Source organism: Musca autumnalis, unplaced genomic scaffold (genome assembly GCF_047663935.1).
Source record: "Musca autumnalis isolate F117 unplaced genomic scaffold, ASM4766393v1 scaffold_3, whole genome shotgun sequence".
Lineage (NCBI taxonomy): Eukaryota > Metazoa > Arthropoda > Insecta > Diptera > Muscidae > Musca > Musca autumnalis.
The window spans coordinates 114,049,338-114,071,255 of NW_027411866.1; the positions used below are offsets into that span (position 1 = coordinate 114,049,338).

The window sequence follows — 21,918 nt, forward strand, 5'->3', positions numbered from 1 at the left end:
CTGTTTTCTTATATTTTAAAATATTTTTCTAGATATCTATTTTATTACACTGTCTGAATTTAATTACAAAAGGTTTATTTTTAGTAATTGAGTGACAGCTATTATTATAATATTTGAGTGATTTGCTCAGGTTATGTTTATCTGAATCTCTGCTATAATTGATAAATTTATTGTCGATATTTATGTATTTAAAATCTACAAATTCGGTCATATATTTTTTCTGATCATATACATTAAAATTTAAGGTTTGTTTAACTACAACATTGTAGCTTGAAAAATCGTTTTTAATGACTATGTTTTTTGATTCACTTAAGTCCATATCATCTACTTCATTCACATTCGTTGCCGAATTTTTACTGTATATATTTAGTGAATGTAATATTTTCTCGACTTTCTTATTTTCACTGTTACTACAATGTTTTGGTGGGATATCTTCTCTTTGAGACACGGAATGAATTCTATCATTTAATACCGCTGTATTCGCGATTTTATTTGTATTAGACAATGTTAAATTGTTGAACGGACCGTACTGTTCCGAAAAAGTTACATCGTCATGCAGTTCTGTTACTTTGTCTTCAGACAAAGAAACATTGTCAAGAACTTCAGTTTCTTTATCTTTAGATAAAGAAATGCTGTCAGTAAATTCAGGTCTTTTGCCTTCAGGCGAAGGATCATTATTTGTATACAACAAACTGATGTCATAATCAATATTTATCTCACAACTATCTTTATTTATCCTGCTTGGGAAGCGCCTTTTTGATTCATTTAAATGAAAACTAAAATGATGTCTTTCCTCTGGAAAGTCAACCACTGTATCGATCTCCATTTCATTAGGAACTAACTGTCTGACATTATCACTATTATTATGGTATTGGTAATTATTTTCATTGTTAAAATTTGTTTGGTGCTTAAAATTATTGCTGTAACTATTGCTATAATTATTTGGGCAATGTTGAAGATTTGTTTGAAATCTACGATTTTGAATGCTGTGATTATTATTATTTTGTTGATTATTATTGTAGTTTGTATAAATCCTATTCGAAAAATTTGAATTTGCTTGTCTATTTTGGTTTTGGTAATGGTTATTAAAATTTGAACTATAATTTCTATTAGGAATGTTTAGACATTGTATATTTCTATTTTGATAATTGGATCTAAATCCCGAATTTGTATTTTTAAAATTATTATGGGTTGGACTATTGATTTGTGGTATAAATTGTGTGTTGGGATATATTTCTGATGTATGTTTTATATCATAAATATTGTTATTGTATGTTTTCTGAATGCTATTCCTAATTAGACCGTGTTGTTCTAATAAGTTGTATGCCTCTCTTAATTTAGTGATGTTTTTATTAATTATAACTGAAGCCAAATTTACATCTATGTTATTAATGAAGGTTCTTAAAATTATTTTTTCCGCGTTTTCGGGACTAAACTCTATAGGCTTCTCACTGTCGTATTCAAACTTTTCATTTATCTTACATAAAATAGATAATAAGTGTGTATAATATTTTATAATACCATTATTCTTTGCTCCAAACGCTTCTTGATATAGTTGATGGTACGATTCCTTTATCCCAAAATTTTGAATTAAGGCTTTTTTTGTTTCACTCCAAACTGGATTGGGCCCCAAAGATCGCAGTACATGGAGAGCCTCTCCTTGAATTTTATTTAGAATAATCCTATTGAATATATAATTGCTTGCTTCAACATTCGTTTGAACCAACGAAAGCACGGTATCAACTTCTCGTATAAACGATGTTAAAGCATAATTGGTATCCCCTCTAAATTCATTAATCCGCTGAGCATCCTTGAGGACGTCATTTATTGATAGGACGAGAGATGGTTGGACGTTGATATTGTTGTTTGATGGTTCCATTTTTCTATAGTTAATTCCTTTTCCCTCCAAAATTTGAAAATTGATAGATTCGCTTCCTTCTATATTTATTCGTTTTCCCTCAAAAATTGTAAAATTAGATTGATTCTTTCGTTTTGATAAATTGAATAATTGAAATTGATTAATTCTTTCTTTGCTATTTGAGTTCGTTTTCCCTCCAAAAAATTTGAAAATTGATCAATTTTTTTTCTTTGGTAAATGAGTTTTCCCTCCAAAACAGATATTAAAAACTGAAAATATAATGATTTTTTAATGAAGTTTGGGATTATTGAATTAAATATACGTCCCTTTTATATATGGAAGCTTCAGCTTCTTGAATTAACGGTTCATAAAATTGCTTAGATCGTTTTCTATGATTTGTTTCTTTTATCCTTTAAATCTTTTCAATTGCAGATTCGTTCTTTTTTTCTTGAAAGCTTCGGCTTCTTGAAATAAAGGATCCTTTGCGACTGCGCCAGTAATGTAAACCGCTTATTTATCCAGATTAAATTCGATATTGTAAATAGTTTTCAATAATTTATTTGAATTGAATATTTTTAAAAATATATTTTCAGAATAATGAACTTATTTATTTGAAGGGAAATTGAAAAGTAACAAAATATGGAAAATATGTTTTTACAGGAAATGAAAGTTATTAATAACAGTAAATTCAAATATGTCGACAGGAGGATTGTACAAAGTATTAGTATAATAATAATGGGTAGGACAAAATCTATAAATTTATCAATTATAATAAAAATATGTGTTGAGATATTAAAAACAGATATTGGGTAAATGAAGTGAAGTGGGAAGAAGGAATGATATTTTGTTATTAAAATTATTAAATAAAATTATTAAGTAAATAAATATAATTATCATATTCGTAATGATAATACTATCATTACTCGTGCGCAAAACAAAAATGTTATGCATTTTATCAAATTGAATGCACTTTTATTAACCTGCCGACTAATTGGTTCGATTTTTTTTTTGCAGTAAACAAGCATTATAAATTTGAAATTTGAAGGAAATCACTTCATTATTCTGACTTGTGATATGTTGTCAATCATCCCAAACAGTTTTATACAATGAATCGAAATACAATGTTGTTTTCATTAAATCAAGCTCGAGGTCATTTGTTATTAATAATTTTTATTTATTTTCGATATTTCGCAATTTCTTGAATTGCATCTTCAGGAATTATGATCTACAACAAAGGTAACAAATATAAAAAATATATAAATAAACATGAATATCACAGTAGTTTAATAAGCTATAACAAGAAAAAACATACTAACAGTTCGCAGTAATCACGTAAAAATAAAAAAACACAAGCATTTACTTAAAGGTAGGGTAGCATCACTACCATCGTCTAGAGTTGTGTCGTTCACGAACGAACCGGTTCAAATGAACGAATCCGTGAAATGAACGAACGGATCCGTATCAAGCTCTTTCGTTTATGTCGTTCATTTTGATCACGTCGTTCTTTCAGCTCTTTTCTTTCACATAGCTCTTTTTGTGTATTACGTTCAGAGAGTTAACAGTTCAGTTTACTTTACATTTTGCTATGTCTCTCTTTTCCATTAAAAATGAGAGATGCCATAGGAAAATGAATGATATGTCGTTATTTTTTCTTCTTAAGTCAGTCATTGGGTTGGTGAATTCAAAAATAACAAACATCGTTTAGGAATGTAATATTTACAAAACTATTGATAAAACATCAAAAAAAATTTTGGCCCTCAGTGAATTGTAAATTTATATAAAGGTATGTATTTCTTGGATAGCTAATGTTATGTATATTCCAAGAAATTAACATATATTTAATTTTACAGAAAGGAAATAATATGGGATCTAGGAAGACAAGTCCCATTTGGCTTCATTTTGATGAAGACGTTAAGGGAAAGGCCAAGTGCAAATATTGTAAAAATGTTATTAGTGTTGCTTCGGGATCAACAGGAAATCTTAGTCGACACCTGAAAAACAAACACCCCCTTATGCCAACTTTATTTGAAAGGCAATCCCCGTCTCAAATTCTTGGTGAAGAATCAACAGAAAAAGAAGTGCCCCCAGTAAATACATCTACTGCTGTAACTCTGCCAAACAATAGTCAGCCCAATATCACCCGGTTTTTTCAGAAACCTCCATCAATTCGCAAGTCGCAAAGAATCGATCGACAACTTCTGAAAATGATTGTAAAAGGGCACCACGCATTCAGGATTGTGGAAGAACCGGAGTTTCAAAACCTCTTGCGCCTGGTTTCGCAGTGCCCACACTATAATATGCCGTCCCGAAAATCATTATCTAACATTTTGTTGGATAACACGTATATAGAAATACTTGAGGTTGTTAAAAAAGAAGTCGAGGCTGCTACTGCTGTGTGCCTAACTACAGATGGTTGGACATCAAAAGCAAATACAGTTGAACCTCGATTATCCGTGAATCGATTATCCGGGAACCTCCATTATCCGTGATAGAAATTAAATGTTGGACTTTTTTCATTTCTTCTATTTTTCGTTATAAACTTCATTACCCGGGAGTAAAAACACACTTTCCAATTAATTTGATTATGAAAACAATAAATAAACAAACGAAAACTGGAAATTCTCCCGTATTACACAATTTGTGTATTTATGGTATCGCAAAAACCATGGGACAAAGTCAATTCAGATGAATCTGATGATGATGATATTATGTATCCTTCTAAAATTTGGTTGATTACCGTAACAAATTTAATAAAAATTGCAGATTTTTATATTATTGTACAATATTATGCCATTTTTACTCGAAAATATGTTCAAAAACTGCATAAAAGCATTGCCTCCATTATCCGGTAAAATCGATTATCCGTAATGCCTCCGGTCCCGACCATCACGGATAATCGAGGTCCGACTGTAACTCTTATATTGCTATCACAGCTCATTATATTTATAATGATGTATTAAAATCAAACTTATTATCATGCTTCGAATTTTCCGATAGGCACACAGCACTCAATCTTTCATCTGCCATAACAGATATAGCCACGGAGTTTTGTGTTACAAACAAAGTTACAGCCGTTGTCAGTGACAACGCTAGCAATATTGTAGCAGGTATCCGCAATACAAACTTTGAAGGTCTTTGCTGCTTCGCTCACACATTGAACCTTATAGTAAAAAATGCGCTATCACATATCAATGATATTCTGGTGAAGGTTCGCAATATTGTAACATTTTTCCACAGAAGCACATATGCTTGGAAAAAGCTATGTGAGGCTCAACAACAGTTGGAACTTCCCGTGTTAAAGCTTAAGCAGGATGTCGATACACGTTGGAATTCAACGTATGCCATGCTTCAAAGGTTGTATGATCGAAAAAACGTGGTGATTACAACATTATCCCTAATAAAACCAAAGATAGCTCTGAGCTTTGAATATTGGGACATAATTGAAGAAGTGCTTCCAATCCTCAAACCATTTTATGAGATGACTGTAGAGATTTCAGCAGAAAAAAACGTCACCCTTTCCAAGGTTCTGGTACTGTCCAATATTTTAAAGCAATCGATTGCCGGTATGTCGTCTGCAAACAGCATGGTTTCATCAATGTTGTTGGCTTTGAAACAGGGTACGTTTTCACGGTTTGCGGAATATGAAAAAAATGATTTGTATGCTGAAAGTGCTATACTCGATCCTCGTTTTAAGCGTAAAGCCTTCAAAAATAATGTGGACTATGATGCTGCTGTTAGGAAATTAAGGGAAAAAATAAAGAGTATACAATTACCAAACCAGGTCAACAACAATCCAATAGTGGAAGTAACTGACGCAGAACTTAAAAGCGAGCCTGATTTCTGGAAGTTATTTGATGAGGACTTCGATAAAACGACGAGTCCAGAGAGTGACACGGAAGCGGCAACAAAAGAATTTGATAAATACCTTGTTGAAGAATATATAGGGCGGAAGATGGACCCTCTGATGTGGTGGAAGCAGAGAAAGGACTTGTATCCTAGAGTTTACTCTTATATGTTAACACGTTTATGTATAACAGCCACATCTGTTCCATGTGAGAGAATCTTTTCTGCCACTGGTCAGATTATCCGTGATAGACGAACACTTTTAAAACCAGCAAAGGTTAAAAAATAGTATTTCTCCATAACAATATGTAAAGCTGTTCATTTGTATATTTTCTTTCCTTTATATTCATGACGTGTTGATCACTCAACGTAAATCAGACTTCAGAAACGTTGTCTTGATTTCAGAACTTAGTATTTTATTATTTTTATTATAATTCGCAACTTTAATAAAATATACCGTGTTGATCACGAATTGTAAAACTATGTTCCATTGACTATTCATATTATATTTTATTTCATTAATAATTTGCTTCCAAATCGTTGAATTAATTTTAATTTATTGTTCTCTCATAAAATGTTTAACGATTACAATAAAAAACATTTGAAAATATTTAACTCGCTTTTAAATTTTCTCGCTCGTCAATACAGTTTTATGGTTGTCTAACATGAATATCTATGGCCTTCCTACAGCTCACTTATAAACAATCTTTTCCATTCGTTAAAAAGATTTGTTTCACATGGTGTATAAAACTCCTTAATCTATATAACACACTCTGTTGGTCTCCATAAGACTCTTTATATGTGTGTTCATTTACTCAAAATTTGTACGAATTGTTACTGGATGTTGTTCGTTTACTCTACAGTACAATGCAAAAGACCTTAGTCCATTACAAGAAGTTACTAGACTTCTACAAATTTGTACAAATTGTTAAGTACACGAACACACCTTATGTTGGAAAAACCCACTGAATCCCAAACACAAGTAGAGAATATTGCCGAAAATACATGTCAGCCGTAAAACAGTAGTTCATCTGCTAACCAAACCGAAGAATACAGCTACTGCTACTGGTAATGGTTTATCGGCCTATTCAGACAGTTCAGAGCACTCAAATTGACCTTTTATAGACAAATATAATTTGTTACATTCCAATAAAATAAAAATTCACAGCAGATTTTGTAAAAATTTCATTATTGTCAACTTTATTATTTGTTTTGACATATTTTAGTCGGTAATTCAAAGGCACCTCTACCATTTCTTACTAGAAGACCAACCATCAAACTACTAGAAGGTGGGTCCAATTCATCTGCACAGCCCATACCAGCGGCATTCTTCAAAAACTGCAAAAAAATTGGAAAGACATTTGCTGCAAAGCGGAGGCGGAGTGTTCCATGCCTTTACGGGATACGGGTTGGAATGTTCCATCAAAGATCATATAGTCGGAAATTAAAGACAAATGACGACGATCTACAGCAATGCCATATAATTTGAAAACGTTCCTTACTTCTTGGACAATGACACGAGCAGCTGCTTCAATAGCATATGTGCGAGCAATGGTGTGTATGTCGTTCGAATAGAAACGATTGATGTGTTGTGCTTGAAGATCTCCACAATGTTAATGCCATCGGTGGCCCGTTTAATATTATCCACTTGATGATCAACCGTTTTTTTGGCAAAATATTTAATGATGAATGAAATGTTGGTTTGTTTGTACTTCATATCCAACTGAAAATAAAATAAAAACAATTAGGAAATGTTTCTGCAAAAAATCCTGCTTTACATACATTGAATATTAATTTGGTCCACAAGTAGAGCTTTTTGTCGTAGACATAACTTTCCACAATTGAATTGAGCATCACTTTTCCGGTAATATTGTCGGCCTCACCAGTCTTTTCTTCCTCTTTATAATCCTCGGCATCGTTATTTTTAGGAACTACATTTTCCAATGTATCATCATCTTCAGCAGCTTCCTCTACATTTGCTATAAAAGAGGAATTTTATATATTGTTTTCATTGTTGCAAGAAAAATCATTGATTTCTTCTGCATCATCAGGATCATCGTATTCGTTTTCATCCATTTTACGAGATTTCAGTTTGAGGCCCGTTGCATCATTATCAACTTCCCATTGCTCATCATCGGATGAGTCATTATCATTTTTGGCAGATTCTTTTTGCTTTGGGTTTCACCCATTTCACTACTGCAATATGGTGGATAATATTTTTTAAATGAAAATAACAATTATGACATTCTTATCCAAAAACGTACACTGCTAACTTGGTGCTATTTGATTTTATAATAGCGCAGAACAATAGAGAAAAGTATTTCTTGCTCAAATACTTGGTGATTTGTTTAGGCTTTACACAGATATCTACAGATATCTTCACTATATGCTTCCCGGGGCAGGAATTGGAAGGTTAATTCGAACTTTTGTTCTCTTTGGTGTTTGTGGACCAATTGAATTTTAAAATTATGGTTTCATCGATATGTCGCCTGCCAGTTTTTTGATTCAGTTTCCTAAAAAACACAAAAATAGATTCATTCATTAAAATTCATTAAAAACACATTATTTTCCTTACCTTCTTCTATCTGACATTAAATTCAAACAAAATTGAATTGTTTGTTTGGTTGTTTACGTTTATATTTTTTGTTTACATTTATATTTTCCGAGAAGAAGAGCAAAGACATAAATACAACTAAGACATGACAAAATGCATGCAACAAAAAAATGTTTACGAAACTTTGTATATAAACATTACCCTTAACAGGTTGCAGTTAATTCAAAATCGCAACCAAGGAGGAACATTTCATGTAATGGTATCAGAAACGAAATTTATGAATTCAAGGATCTATTCAAGAATAATTCTATGTCAACTGGATCGGTAAATTCGGTTAAATACGTAAAAATGTATAAAAGAAAAAAATGTTAAATTCAAGAAAAATTATGTTAAATTCAAAAGCCATTCACTGAATAATGATAGCAAACAAAATGTCTTATCTTGTTGTATTTATGTCTTTGAGAAGAGGAAGCATGAACAATATTCAAAAGAAATGATAGAACGTAATTTCAATTGAACGAAAAAGAGCCATTGAACGATATGAACGACCCGGTTCCTTTAAGTGAACGGAACGAAAAAGATCGATCCGCTTAAAGAACGAAATTGCCCAACACTACCATCGTCTTCTAATGTAAATATTGTACTGACTATTTATTTGAATATTGCGATCTCCTTATGTTCTTAGCTTTGCTAATTAAACCTCTGTAACAAAGAGCACTGTTGTCGACGTCGCTTTTGAAGTTCATACGCCTTGTTGTTGGTACATTGAGAATATGTAACATCTCCATCGTGTATCGTTTTTTGTAGTGAGATTCGTTTCCTACTACTGTCGCTCTCTCAAAATTGGGTTGGTGGTTATGTTGTGCACAGTGGGTCACTAGTGCGGTTTTGGGTTTTTCGTGATGATGTCGTAATTTTAGATCTGACTTGTGTGCTGAGATTCTCGTTTTTAGTTTATTTTTTGTTGTACCAATGTATTGTTGTTGACATGTTTCTTTGTCATTACCTCCACATGGTATTTGGTATACAACATTAGATTTTTCCATGTTGTCTATTCTTGTTTTGGCTTTTGTGAATAGATTGCTCAGTGTATTGTAACATTTGTGTGCTATAGTATACTTGTTATTGTCATAAATATTAGAATTGGCAACTCTTTCAGATATGTTTGGTACATATACTATGGATTTGTATATTTTTTTGGTTTTTTCCTCTATATTTGGTTCATTTGGTGTTCTTTGTGTATATTCTTTTATAAGATTGTTTATTAAATTTCTTGGGAAACTATTTTTATGTAGAATATTCTTGATTTTGAGTATGTTTTCTTGGTGGAATTCCTCATCGCTTATTGTGAGTACTCTATATATCAGATTTTTGGCAGTGTTTATAATTATTCTTTTCGGATGTTTCGATAAGAAATTAATGATCCTGCCAGACGCTGTAGGTTTCATGTACCAATTCATTTTAAGTTCTTTGTTGTTCCTTATAACCATTGTATCCAAATAAGGAAGTCTGTTGTCGTTTTCCATTTCGATAGTAAATTTAATGTTCTTATGATAACTGTTAAAAGATTGTAGTGTTTCTTCAATTGCACTTTCCTTTATAACTACAAATAGATCGTCTACATATTTGGATAAAAAAGCCGGTTTGGTTGTCAATTTGCTAATACAGGTATCCAGTAGCTTCTCCATAACGATGTCAGCTATAACTGGAGAAGCTGGAGATCCCATTGGTAGGCCACGTTTTTGTTTGTAGATTTTGTTCTCATACTTAAAATAGCGATTCTCTTTAATGCAGAAACTTAGAATACGTACAAATAAGTTCTTATGTATATTTGTGTATTCTTTCAGTTCTTCCCACCGGCTTTCAATTATATCAATTGCAAGGTCTACTGGAATGCTAGGTAAAAGCGATACAACGTCAAAAGATACTAGTTTTTCGTCATGTTTAATTGTCAAGTTTTTCAGCTTATTCCTAAATTGCACAGAGTCCTTAATGTTATATTTCGAATTTTCCGTTAAGTTTATCAATATATTGACTATGTATTTGCACATTTCCCTGGATGGTGAGTCAATGGAGGAGCATATTGGCCTTAATGGGTACCCTTCTTTATGAATTTTTGGTAGACCGTAGATTCTAGGAGCATTTGCAACGTCAGTTTTTAAGCTTTTCCTCTCAATTGCTGTGATATAACCATTTTTAAATAGTTCCTCGACTAGCACAGCAATTGAGAGGAAAAGCTTAAAACCTGACGTTGCAAATGCTCCTAGAATCTACGGTCTACCAAAAATTCATAAAGAAGGGTACCCATTAAGGCCAATATGCTCCTCCATTGACTCACCATCCAGGGAAATGTGCAAATACATAGTCAACATATTGAAAAACTTAACGGAAAATTCGAAATATAACATTAAGGACTCTGTGCAATTTAGGAATAAGCTGAAAAACTTGACAATTAAACATGACGAAAAACATGACGACCTTGCAATTGATATAATTGAAAGCCGGTGGGAAGAACTGAAAGAATACACAAATATACATAAGAACTTATTTGTACGTATTCTAAGTTTCTGCATTAAAGAGAATCGCTATTTTAAGTATGAGAACAAAATCTACAAACAAAAACGTGGCCTACCAATGGGATCTCCAGCTTCTCCAGTTATAGCTGACATCGTTATGGAGAAGCTACTGGATACCTGTATTAACAAATTGACAACCAAACCGGCTTTTTTATCCAAATATGTAGACGATCTATTTGTAGTTAAAAAGGAAAGTGCAATTGAAGAAACACTACAATCTTTTAACAGTTATCATAAGAACATTAAATTTACTATCGAAATGGAAAACGACAACAGACTTCCTTATTTGGATACAATGGTTATAAGGAACAACAAAGAACTTAAAATGAATTGGTACATGAAACCTACAGCGTCTGGCAGGATCATTAATTTCTTATCGAAACATCCGAAAAGAATAATTATAAACACTGCCAAAAATCTGATATATAGAGTACTCACAATAAGCGATGAGGAATTCCACCAAGAAAACATACTCAAAATCAAGAATATTCTACATAAAAATAGTTTCCCAAGAAATTTAATAAACAATCTTATAAAAGAATATACACAAAGAACACCAAATGAACCAAATATAGAGGAAAAAACCAAAAAAATATGGCCTTAATGGGTACCCTTCTTTATGAATTTTTGGTAGACCGTAGATTCTAGGAGCATTTGCAACGTCAGTTTTTAAGCTTTTCCTCTCAATTGCTGTGATATAACCATTTTTAAATAGTTCCTCGACTAGCACAGCAATTGAGAGGAAAAGCTTAAAACCTGACGTTGCAAATGCTCCTAGAATCTACGGTCTACCAAAAATTCATAAAGAAGGGTACCCATTAAGGCCAATATGCTCCTCCATTGACTCACCATCCAGGGAAATGTGCAAATACATAGTCAATATATTGATAAACTTAACGGAAAAATCGAAATATAACATTAAGGACTCTGTGCAATTTAGGAATAAGCTGAAAAACTTGACAATTAAACATGACGAAAAACTAGTATCTTTTGACGTTGTATCGCTTTTTCCTAGCATTCCAGTAGACCTTGCAATTGATATAATTGAAAGCCGGTGGGAAGAACTGAAAGAATACACAAATATACATAAGAACTTATTTGTACGTATTCTAAGTTTCTGCATTAAAGAGAATCGCTATTTTAAGTATGAGAACAAAATCTACAAACAAAAACGTGGCCTACGAATGGGATCTCCAGCTTCTCCAGTTATAGCTGACATCGTTATGGAGAAGCTACTGGATACCTGTATTAACAAATTGACAACCAAACCGGCTTTTTTATCCAAATATGTAGACGATCTATTATTAGTTAAAAAGGAAAGTGCAATTGAAGAAACACTACAATCTTTTAACAGTTATCATAAGAACATTAAATTTACTATCGAAATGGAAAACGACAACAGACATCCTTATTTGGATACAATGGTTATAAGGAACAACAAAGAACTTAAAATGAATTGGTACATGAAACCTACAGCGTCTGGCAGGATCATTAATTTCTTATCGAAACATCCGAAAAGAATAATTATAAACACTGCCAAAAATCTGATATATAGAGTACTCACAATAAGCGATGAGGAATTCCACCAAGAAAACATACTCAAAATCAAGAATATTCTACATAAAAATAGTTTCCCAAGAAATTTAATAAACAATCTTATAAAAGAATATACACAAAGAACACCAAATGAACCAAATATAGAGGAAAAAACCAAAAAAATATACAAATCCATAGTATATGTACCAAACATATCTGAAAGAGTTGCCAATTCTAATATTTATGACAATAACAAGTATACTATAGCACACAAATGTTACAATACACTGAGCAATCTATTCACAAAAGCCAAAACAAGAATAGACAACATGGAAAAATCTAATGTTGTATACCAAATACCATGTGGAGGTAATGACAAAGAAACATGTCAACAACAATACATTGGTACAACAAAAAATAAACTAAAAACGAGAATCTCATCACACAAGTCAGATCTAAAATTACGACATCATCACGAAAAACCCAAAACCGCACTAGTGACCCACTGTGCACAACATAACCACCAACCCAATTTTAAGAGAGCGACAGTAGTAGGAAACGAATCTCACTACAAAAAAAGATACACGATGGAGATGTTACATATTCTCAATGTACCAACAACAAGGCGTATGAACTTCAAAAGCGACGTCGACAACAGTGCTCTTTGTTACAGAGGTTTAATTAGCAAAGCTAAGAACATAAGGAGATCGCAATATTCAAATAAATAGTCAGTGCTATATTTACATTAGAAGACGATGGTAGTGATGCTCTAGCTTTAAGTAAATGCTTGTGTTTTTTTATTTTTACGTGATTATTGCGAACTGTTAGTATGTATGTTTTTTCTTGTTATAGCTTATTAAACTACTGTGATATTCATGTTTTTTTATATATTTTTTATATTTGTTACCTTTGTTGTAGATCCTAATTCCTGAAGATGCAATTCAAGAAATTGCGAAATATCGAAAATAAATAAAAATTATTAATAACAAATGACCTCGAGCTTGATTTAATGAAAACAACATTGTATAACAAAAAGGTCGAAGAAAATTCAATATTTAACAATTATGAATCGAAATAAATAAAGAATTGGCGTAAGGAATAAAAACGTCCGTTAAAATGGACGCTATGCACTAATGGGTTAATTTAAAGCTCAGGTGGTTTAGTTTCAATATCGAGCTCTCTCCTTGGAATCATCGTCTTTTTCAACATCACAAGCATTCCACTAATTTCGGTAACGCAATTCGGAACATTTTAGAGCTCAGAACGTCTTCATTGTTGAAACGCATCCAACCAAACCATTGACGAGCTTTCCTTTCTGAATACTTTGAATGTTCTCCACCAAAATCATTATGCTTCTTCCTATATGGGACCCCCATTAACTCTCAAAATTTCGTGACGATCCGATCAAAATTGCGAAATGAAAAAATAGGATGTATTACCGACTATTATTTTTGCCATCTACGCCAACATACTTTGACTCATTGTAAAAAGGGATTTTGAACTTTCATAGTCAGGCTTTGGTTTTGGAAGGTCCCCAACCAAAGCTGTAATACTCGTCATTATAATTAAAATCGCAAAAATTAAAAGTTGGGTTTCATTAGCGACTATTGCGATATATTCGTTGTTTGACAACCTACTTTATATCGTTAAGGTATTTTTTTTCACTTTCATTGTCAAGTTTTGCTTTTGCTATACCCCTTATAGAAGTTGAGATATTTGCTTTGGAATAAAATGCTGACTTTTTCTCCAAATAAGTTTTTTGTCCATTCCGTCCACTAAATATTATCCAACAATCACCAAAATCATTGGGCTTATCATTTTGGTATATATAACATATGGGTCTACGACCATTATTTCGATGCGTTACAAACGCACATGTGGCGTAGGGTATAAAAATAACCTAAAGATCAAATTTAAAGGATCATTTTGAAGCTTTTATTCTCTTATCATTAGCACTTCCGAAATCGAATGGATTTCAACTGGCAATTCCTTTGCGTAGACGTCAAGTGAAAACTCATCTAAAATCCATTGGATTCTGTTTGACGTTTAGGCAATTGAATTGACAGTTGAAAGTGGATTTCGTAAATATAAACGTACTATTACATTACAAATTCCTACTACTAAATTTTAGTGTAATTTAGTACTTTTTGTACTCTTATACTACGTATTTCCAAAACCATATCTCATTTTTAACACAGTTGCAGTTGACCAATGGAACAAAACTAAAAAAACGCTTTTCAGATATGGATCACAAAACATGAATATAAAATCAAAAAATAACTACACCACTGCACAGTGGTGGCACTTACATACAAGTGAAGGTGTGACAAAAATACTTCTAGATAATATATCGAACTGAAAACACACTAAAAATATATTGTAGTCCTAGGTCCAAGTTTTCGCGTGGTTTCTGTGTAACGAATCATCCCGAATTGAAGTATTTTACTGTTACCAACATAATAGGTCTGTCTGGTTACCCTAAAATTTTAACAATTTGTACCAATTGTTGCTGGAAGTCGTCTGTTAACACAAAAAGTCAGCAAAAGAGAGCGATTCAAAAGAGACATTTTGACAGTTATTTTACTGAGAGTTTGTATATTATTTTTTTTGTAGAACAAAGTTGCAAAGTGGAAAAAATCCATTTTTGGTCATATTCTTTTTTATTTTTAATAAAATACAACATTTTTGCTTTTGGTTCCTTCATTGGCGGACAAATTGTTCTGTTTTGGCAAGTCAGCTGATTGCTTGCTGGTTTTTGCTGGGAAAGGTGTCTGTTTACTTTTTACAATTTTCTTGCAAAAGAGAATAAAAACTCCTTGCTCTCTGAGAAAGTTCTTGCTGGAAAAGTAACCAGACAGACTTAATGTTCAATCGAATTTGCTGTAATCCGATACAAAGAGTTCTTACTGCATAGTAAACCTTCCCGCAAAAATTTTTCTGTATTGGTCCATGATTTGGTATACTCCCATATGATTTTTATCTCGATTTATTTTGGCAGATGTTAACCAAATATTTAAACCCAATTTTTCGGTACTTTATAAGATTTAATCACCTATTTCTTCAGAATTTTTGGATCCCAGTGCGGGGAAATTTTCCACGTTTTGGCGTGTTGCAACATTATGGTGTCCCAAATAAGAAAAATATTTATTAAACCAAAACCTTTTATTTTTCTTTCACGAGTTTTCAGTGCGGCTCCAAGTTACCATGATAAAAGAAATCACTAATAGTGCAAAAAACATTATATTGAACGTAAATGTTAGAAAAGATAATAAAATTACCAAAAATATAAATTCAGCACATAAAAACCGGGCTCAACTTTTGGTCGTAACTGCCAAAACCGGAAATTTCCGCAAAAAGTAACTAAAATTTTAAGGAAATCCATACATCTATACTAAATGTTTTCATTTTGACCGATATTATAACCAAAATGTTTGGCAACGCTTGCAATTTAGAGGAATTGTTATAAGAAGAAAAACGAATCTTAGGCAATCTATTAAATGGTTTAATTTAATTTTTGTTTACTATTTTAAATGAGTATTTGTTCAAGCTCGAACTCAGATTTGTGTTGTAAATTATATTTATTTATTATTCGATATTTCGCAATTCTTTGAATTGCGTCTTCGTAAAAAGAAAGCTCGTATTTTTTTGATAATAAAAATTTCACTATAGTCATATTGTCATGTATAAATAATTGTTTTTTAATTGTTCGGATGATGATGATGTGGCTGGAATTCCAAAGCACATATTTGCCACTAAAGCAACATTCGGGAAGATCTAAAAAACAACAAACTATAAATCCGTTCAAATGAATTCATCCTCAATTTACATCTTTATTTTCTCTCCACCAATCTAAAGGATCTACAGCATCGACTTTAGTCTTTAAATATGTATTTGTTTCGGCTTCCATGTCGTTTTGAGAACTATTAGTGGATGACCCCATGAACTCCAACATTCTTTAGTATAATGTCATGACATCCATTTAATAAATCATAATACCTGTTCGGTTCGGCTTCTTCGGCAGACTTGCTTGTTGATGGCTCATACGATAGTGGAAGATCATCAAGTTGCTTAATTTTGTCAACTTCTTCCGGAATCAATGCCTCTTCTGTTATGGGATCTGGGACATCATGTAGAAGTTCCATAGAATTCGGGGATTGTTTCGGATTTTTGTTTAAATATTTTTATAGAACTTTCCAGTTTTCCTTAATTTTGCCAACATCATCAAGTTCCTTAATTTTGCTAATTTCTTCCAGAATCAATGCCTCTTTTGTTATGGGATCTGGGACATCATCTAGAAGTTCCATAGAATTCGCGGATTGTTTCGGATTTTTTTAAATATTTTTCTAGAACTTTCCAGTTTTTTTGCAATGGGGCCATCAACGCTGGAACCACACATATTCTACATATTTTAAATCTGTTTTTTAAATTGTCTTTAGCGAAATTGCAAAAATCAATCGACAACTTAAAGCATGACTTTTCTAGGTTTTCGTTAATAGAGATAAGATGCATTCAAAAAAAAAAAAAAAAAAAAATATGCAGGAAGATATCGTTGGATATTCCTGTCCCTGAAGATACTTGGTTGCTTCTTCAAATATTTTTAAAAAGTTGCCAAATTTCTCTATTAACTTCCTCTCCATTTTTGCTATGATAAGCACATCCTGTTTTGCCTTACCCTAGCTACATTTATGACAGAAATATTTTTAGTGTAGCTTTCTATCATAGAATAGAGAGTTCCACCTTGTTCGCACAGAACTCTTTAAAGAATTGCGATGCGGAGTATTCGTATTCTTCGTTGAAATAATCATCTCCACTCGTAAACTGTTCGCAACAATCCATTCTCTTCAAAATTGTCTCTGCCTCAGAGAATATTGTTGGAAGTGCACTCTGTTCCTCCACATTTTGAATATTTGAAATCTCCTCGCAGCTATACAAAAGGCTTCAGTATTTTTTTTTAATTTAGCTATTTTTTGCTTTACGTTTTCGAAGCGCGTATTTTCTAGTACGTCATGCATTAAAAATCGTTGCAATGAATGCGCCACACATCCATACCTGGTAATACTTTTTCATTTTCAGAGCCGATACAATGTTTGATCCTCCATCTGTTACTGCGCAAATTTGTTTGTCTTGAATGTTGAACTCTGCTAATGCTTTTTCAATTTTGCTTATTACTGCCAAACCCGTATGTGGCCGCGGGAATACTTCAGTTTTCAACGTCACGTTTGGCATATTAAATGTTTGGTGTGTTTTCCAGACATTTTTTACATGTTCGAAGTATACATCGTATACATCATTTAATGCAGTAGTGGCCACAGTTCTGTCAGTAGGAAGTATCGTTTTTGGGTTTAAACAATTAATAAATTTTTTTAAGGCTTTTCTACAATTTTAAACGGCTGCAAATCCCAGCAGCACTTTTTAGCAACTCGACGAGCAACTGGGTATTTGTTGTTGCCACTTGACAGGGGTTCCAAAGCATTTTTCGTCATCATAGTATTTTTTTGGTATTTAAAGATTTATTTTACATTACTTTAACATACTTTTCAAATCATTTTCTTTTTGAGGAGATCTTCAAACTCTGAGAGATCTATTGGAAAAGAAACATTTGGGATATTGTTATCTGATTCATCTGAGTCAGAGTCTGTTTCAATTCTTTTTTGTGCCGATTTTGCAATAAAATATCTATTAATATCTCGTCGCGACATTTTATGGAAATTATTAGAGTAATAGTTTTTATTTTTCACTTGAGCTCACAATTGTAACAATTGTAAATAAAAAAGGTTTTAAGATGGGATTGCCATCTCGCTTAAAATTAGCAACATTTAGAGGGTAGTCAGGTCTCGTCAATAAAAATGTCATCAATACACATGTTATTAATTTTTTAATATATTTATATTCTTCAATGGGTTTAAAATAAACTAGGGGTTATTTGAAGATAAATGTTTTATGAACTTTATTGTTTTATGCTGACAATATGCTGGAATAACGACTAAGTCGATGTAGTCGACTAATAATAACAGCCGTTGAAAGCCGCTTACATCGGCGGCGGCTCAGATCTGTCGAAACAGGCCGGCTCTGAGCCGATCGGCTTCTTTATCTAGTTTTAAGCCACCTTACAATTTCATCATGGTTCGTCTCTATGTTTTCATGAAAAATAGAAGAATCATGTATGATATAATCGAATGAACTCAGAGAAAAAGTACAATTAATTAGCTTGCTATTGAACTGAAAGGAACTATGGAACTAAATGAACGACTTAGTTCCTTTAGCGGAATGGAACTATAAAAATAGAACTGCAAATGCAACAAGATTGCCCAACTCTACACAATGGTATCTTTCACTCTTTTAAAGTCGATGTTTAGACGTTCAAAGTTAATGAGAAAGAAAATTGAGTTTATGGGCGAGGGAGTGGAGAGGAATATTATTATTCTTTGAAGTTTTTTTTTGCATTTTCTTCCATTTTATTTTCTCCGCAGGCAAATAAACAACAACGCATACCTTTGAATTAAAAACTTTTGTGATGAAAAATAAATTGAACAAAAAATTATCTGTAAAAATTAATAGTAAACATATATGTATATACATATTTATTTAATTTTTAATGGACTTTATTTTAATTTCTATAAGCAATATCGCCTTAGTATTGCCTTTGCATAATCAAACGAGAAAATGAGTGTGAAGAAGAATCAGAAATTTGACATTATTTGCATGTCTAAACTGCAAGGAAATTTTAAAAGAAATTGAGAAGAAAATTTGCCATTCCAGTTTGGACGTATAAACACGGACAAAGTAAGAGGGAGTAAGAGTGAAATTACCTAAAATCACTTTATTCGCTCGTTCAACATAATAAACTAACAGATCTACATAAACGAGATGGGCTAAATGAACGATATAAACGAATGAGCTGGATAAGGTTCCGTTAGTTTAATTCACGGAATCGTTCGTTTTAACTAGGTCGTTCATGGACGACACAAGAGTTGGGGTATAACCTCTCCAGGAATGCCAAACACAGACTTGCCCTAGAACTTCTTGGGATAAAAATATACAGTATGTAACTACATATTTATGGTCTAACTACCCGCAATCACTCTTTCTTAACTGTCTGCTATGTCCACTCGACTTAAGAGTGAACTTCTGCACTTATTCTCTAAGATAACAGGAACTAATAGCATTATAGCTCATTTAGACTAGCCATAAATCCTCGACTGGATTTAATAAATCCAGTACAAATCTCATTGCATTTAGATATACATTTTGGAGGATTTAAATGGCAGTCAGCTGATTTTTGTTCATAGCACAATTACCAAGGTAGATGCATCAGCCCATCTGATCGAATTTGAAACGTCAAAAGAATTTTTTGTAAATTGAATTCGTCTCAAAAAACATACGTCAAATTACAAATGTATTGTTTAATACTGAAAATGTTAGCACATTATGCTACTAATGCTAACTAAAGAGCAAATAAATTATTATTTTATCGCAGTTTGCCCATATAAAATAAATAAACGAATTATTTTATCGTTTAGACATCATAAATATTAGTCTTGGTTGATTAAAATCAACTTTGTACATCAAAACAAATTTAATTTTTCCGCCTTGTTTACAAATTTTTACATTTTAAATTATTTTTAGTGTAGCAATTCACCGATGCATCTACCTTGTTTCTTGTGCCAGCTTGCAACTGTTTGTATTTTCTAGCAACATGTTGCTAAAAACAGAGTTGTATACGAGGATTTATGCCAGATTTAAAACAAATCCACTCAATAGGAGGATTTATTTTTGTATGGGAAATCTGGTAGATTTTGGCTGGATTTAGCTAATAAAACCTGATAATGCGCTAAATCCGGCTAATTGTGTCATATCTAAATGGCATATTAATTTACAATATAACTTTATACATTTTATGCAACCAATCGTCAAATGAAGCCAATGACAAATAAACACATCCATTCATTACCTCCTCCTAGCCAATAAAAAAACTTCATCAGTTCTTTATTTGCCTTCGCCGCAGTTAGTTATGGCTTGTCGCATTCTGAAATCTTGCCATTATAACTACTTACGTTTTTTGGGGTTAACATGTCATTCGGATAGCGCTTACACTGCCATCGGTTTACAATTTTTCAATTGTTTTCTAATAATTTTCCTTATAAATGAAGTGCGTCTATATATCATTAATTTGGATAAAATGGAAGGAGTCATTAAGGTTACCTGGGATTACTTGTATATCACCTATCATTTGACACACATTATCGATTGTTTGTGGGCCATTCTAAAGAAAGAAGAAGTGAAGGTGGTCCAGCAATTGCTTCAAGATATTGAGGATACATTTCAATTACGTTTATTCAAACGCATGACTTCTAGAAAAGAGAAAAGAAAATATTTTTGGATAGCAAATTTCTTTGTATTCGATATTTGTTGGTTCATAGGTATCCAAACAATTCTCTGTATTCAAAGACAAACTTGGGAAAATATTTCATTTGCCTTACATTATCTCTTTTCGGTGGAAGCAGTGATGAATGTTCTCACACAACTGACAGTGCTTGTTATCGAATTAGAGGAGATATTACGAGATTTAAGCGAATGTCTAGATGCCCATAGTAAACCTTGGAAAGGCCACAACTGTAGCAGTATTGAACCATCAAGAAATCGAACAGAAAATAACAAAAGAGATGCGGGAAGAGTGATATTCGGAAATAACCGTTTTCGTCCCTTTCAAATGAAACGCATATTGGCCATGAAATATATCTACACTCAAGTGCACATCATTTCACGTATTTCAGCCTCATTATATGGTCCTGGAGTCTTATTGGCAAATCTTTTATTTGTTTCGGATCTATCCCAATATTGTTATATAATTATAACATCTATGACGCATGGTGCCTTTGATGGAATTGATGTTGCGATAAATCTCTATTGCATATTACCACCCATTGTTAAATGTCTATTCTTATGCCGATTCTGTGATAATTTTAAAACGAAGGTAAGTGTTTATAAAGTATATAATAATAATATTAATTTGCATGGAGCCAAAGGTGCATTTTCACGAAAATTCTCTAAAGGCCGCAATTAGGGTGCAATCGGTGAAAAAACTTTACCAGTTCAATGTTGTGGCTAAAAACGAATCCTACAAAAATTTATGAGAATTGGGCCTGATTTTGATATTACTCTAAATTCCATATATGACTAATTATAGTAATTTGGTACCTATAATATAACTAACTAGCCGACCCGGTCCGCGTTGTTGGCCCTTGAAACTGTTTTATGTTACCTTTCTTAAATCAATTAGGTTTTTCGTGCAACGCTAATTAATGGGGATCTGCAAGAGACTATAAATAAACAAGTGAGCCAAGGCTATAGTCGGGTTGGGGACGACTATGTGATACCCTACACCACTACCCCTGTTCATAAGCTTTTGACTAATAAAATTCAAAATATTAAAATTGGGATAGCTTAGCGTCGTTGCTCTGAATGTCTTCATTAACACAGGTACATTTTTTTAAAACGCATTTAAGTGCATCGACAGTGCAACCCAAATAAAAAATGGAAAAGTGGGATGT

The 21,918-nt window shown here is 32.6% G+C and overlaps 2 protein-coding genes across 7 annotated transcripts in view; both read right to left on the minus strand.

The window, feature by feature from the left end:
* Positions 1-21,918, minus strand: part of LOC141397526 (uncharacterized) — a 381,453-nt gene that overhangs the window by 82,774 nt on the left and 276,761 nt on the right. The window lies entirely within an intron of this gene.
* LOC141397534 (DNA-directed RNA polymerase I subunit RPA1-like) lies at positions 6,874-8,405 on the minus strand. The gene is made up of 4 exons (XM_073973964.1): positions 8,277-8,405; positions 7,966-8,214; positions 7,484-7,680; positions 6,874-7,424 (listed from the first exon to the last, which is right to left on the minus strand). Exons 3-4 carry the CDS (start codon positions 7,553-7,555, stop codon positions 7,200-7,202), a joined length of 297 nt encoding a protein of 98 aa, XP_073830065.1. The 5' UTR covers positions 7,556-7,680; positions 7,966-8,214; positions 8,277-8,405; the 3' UTR covers positions 6,874-7,199.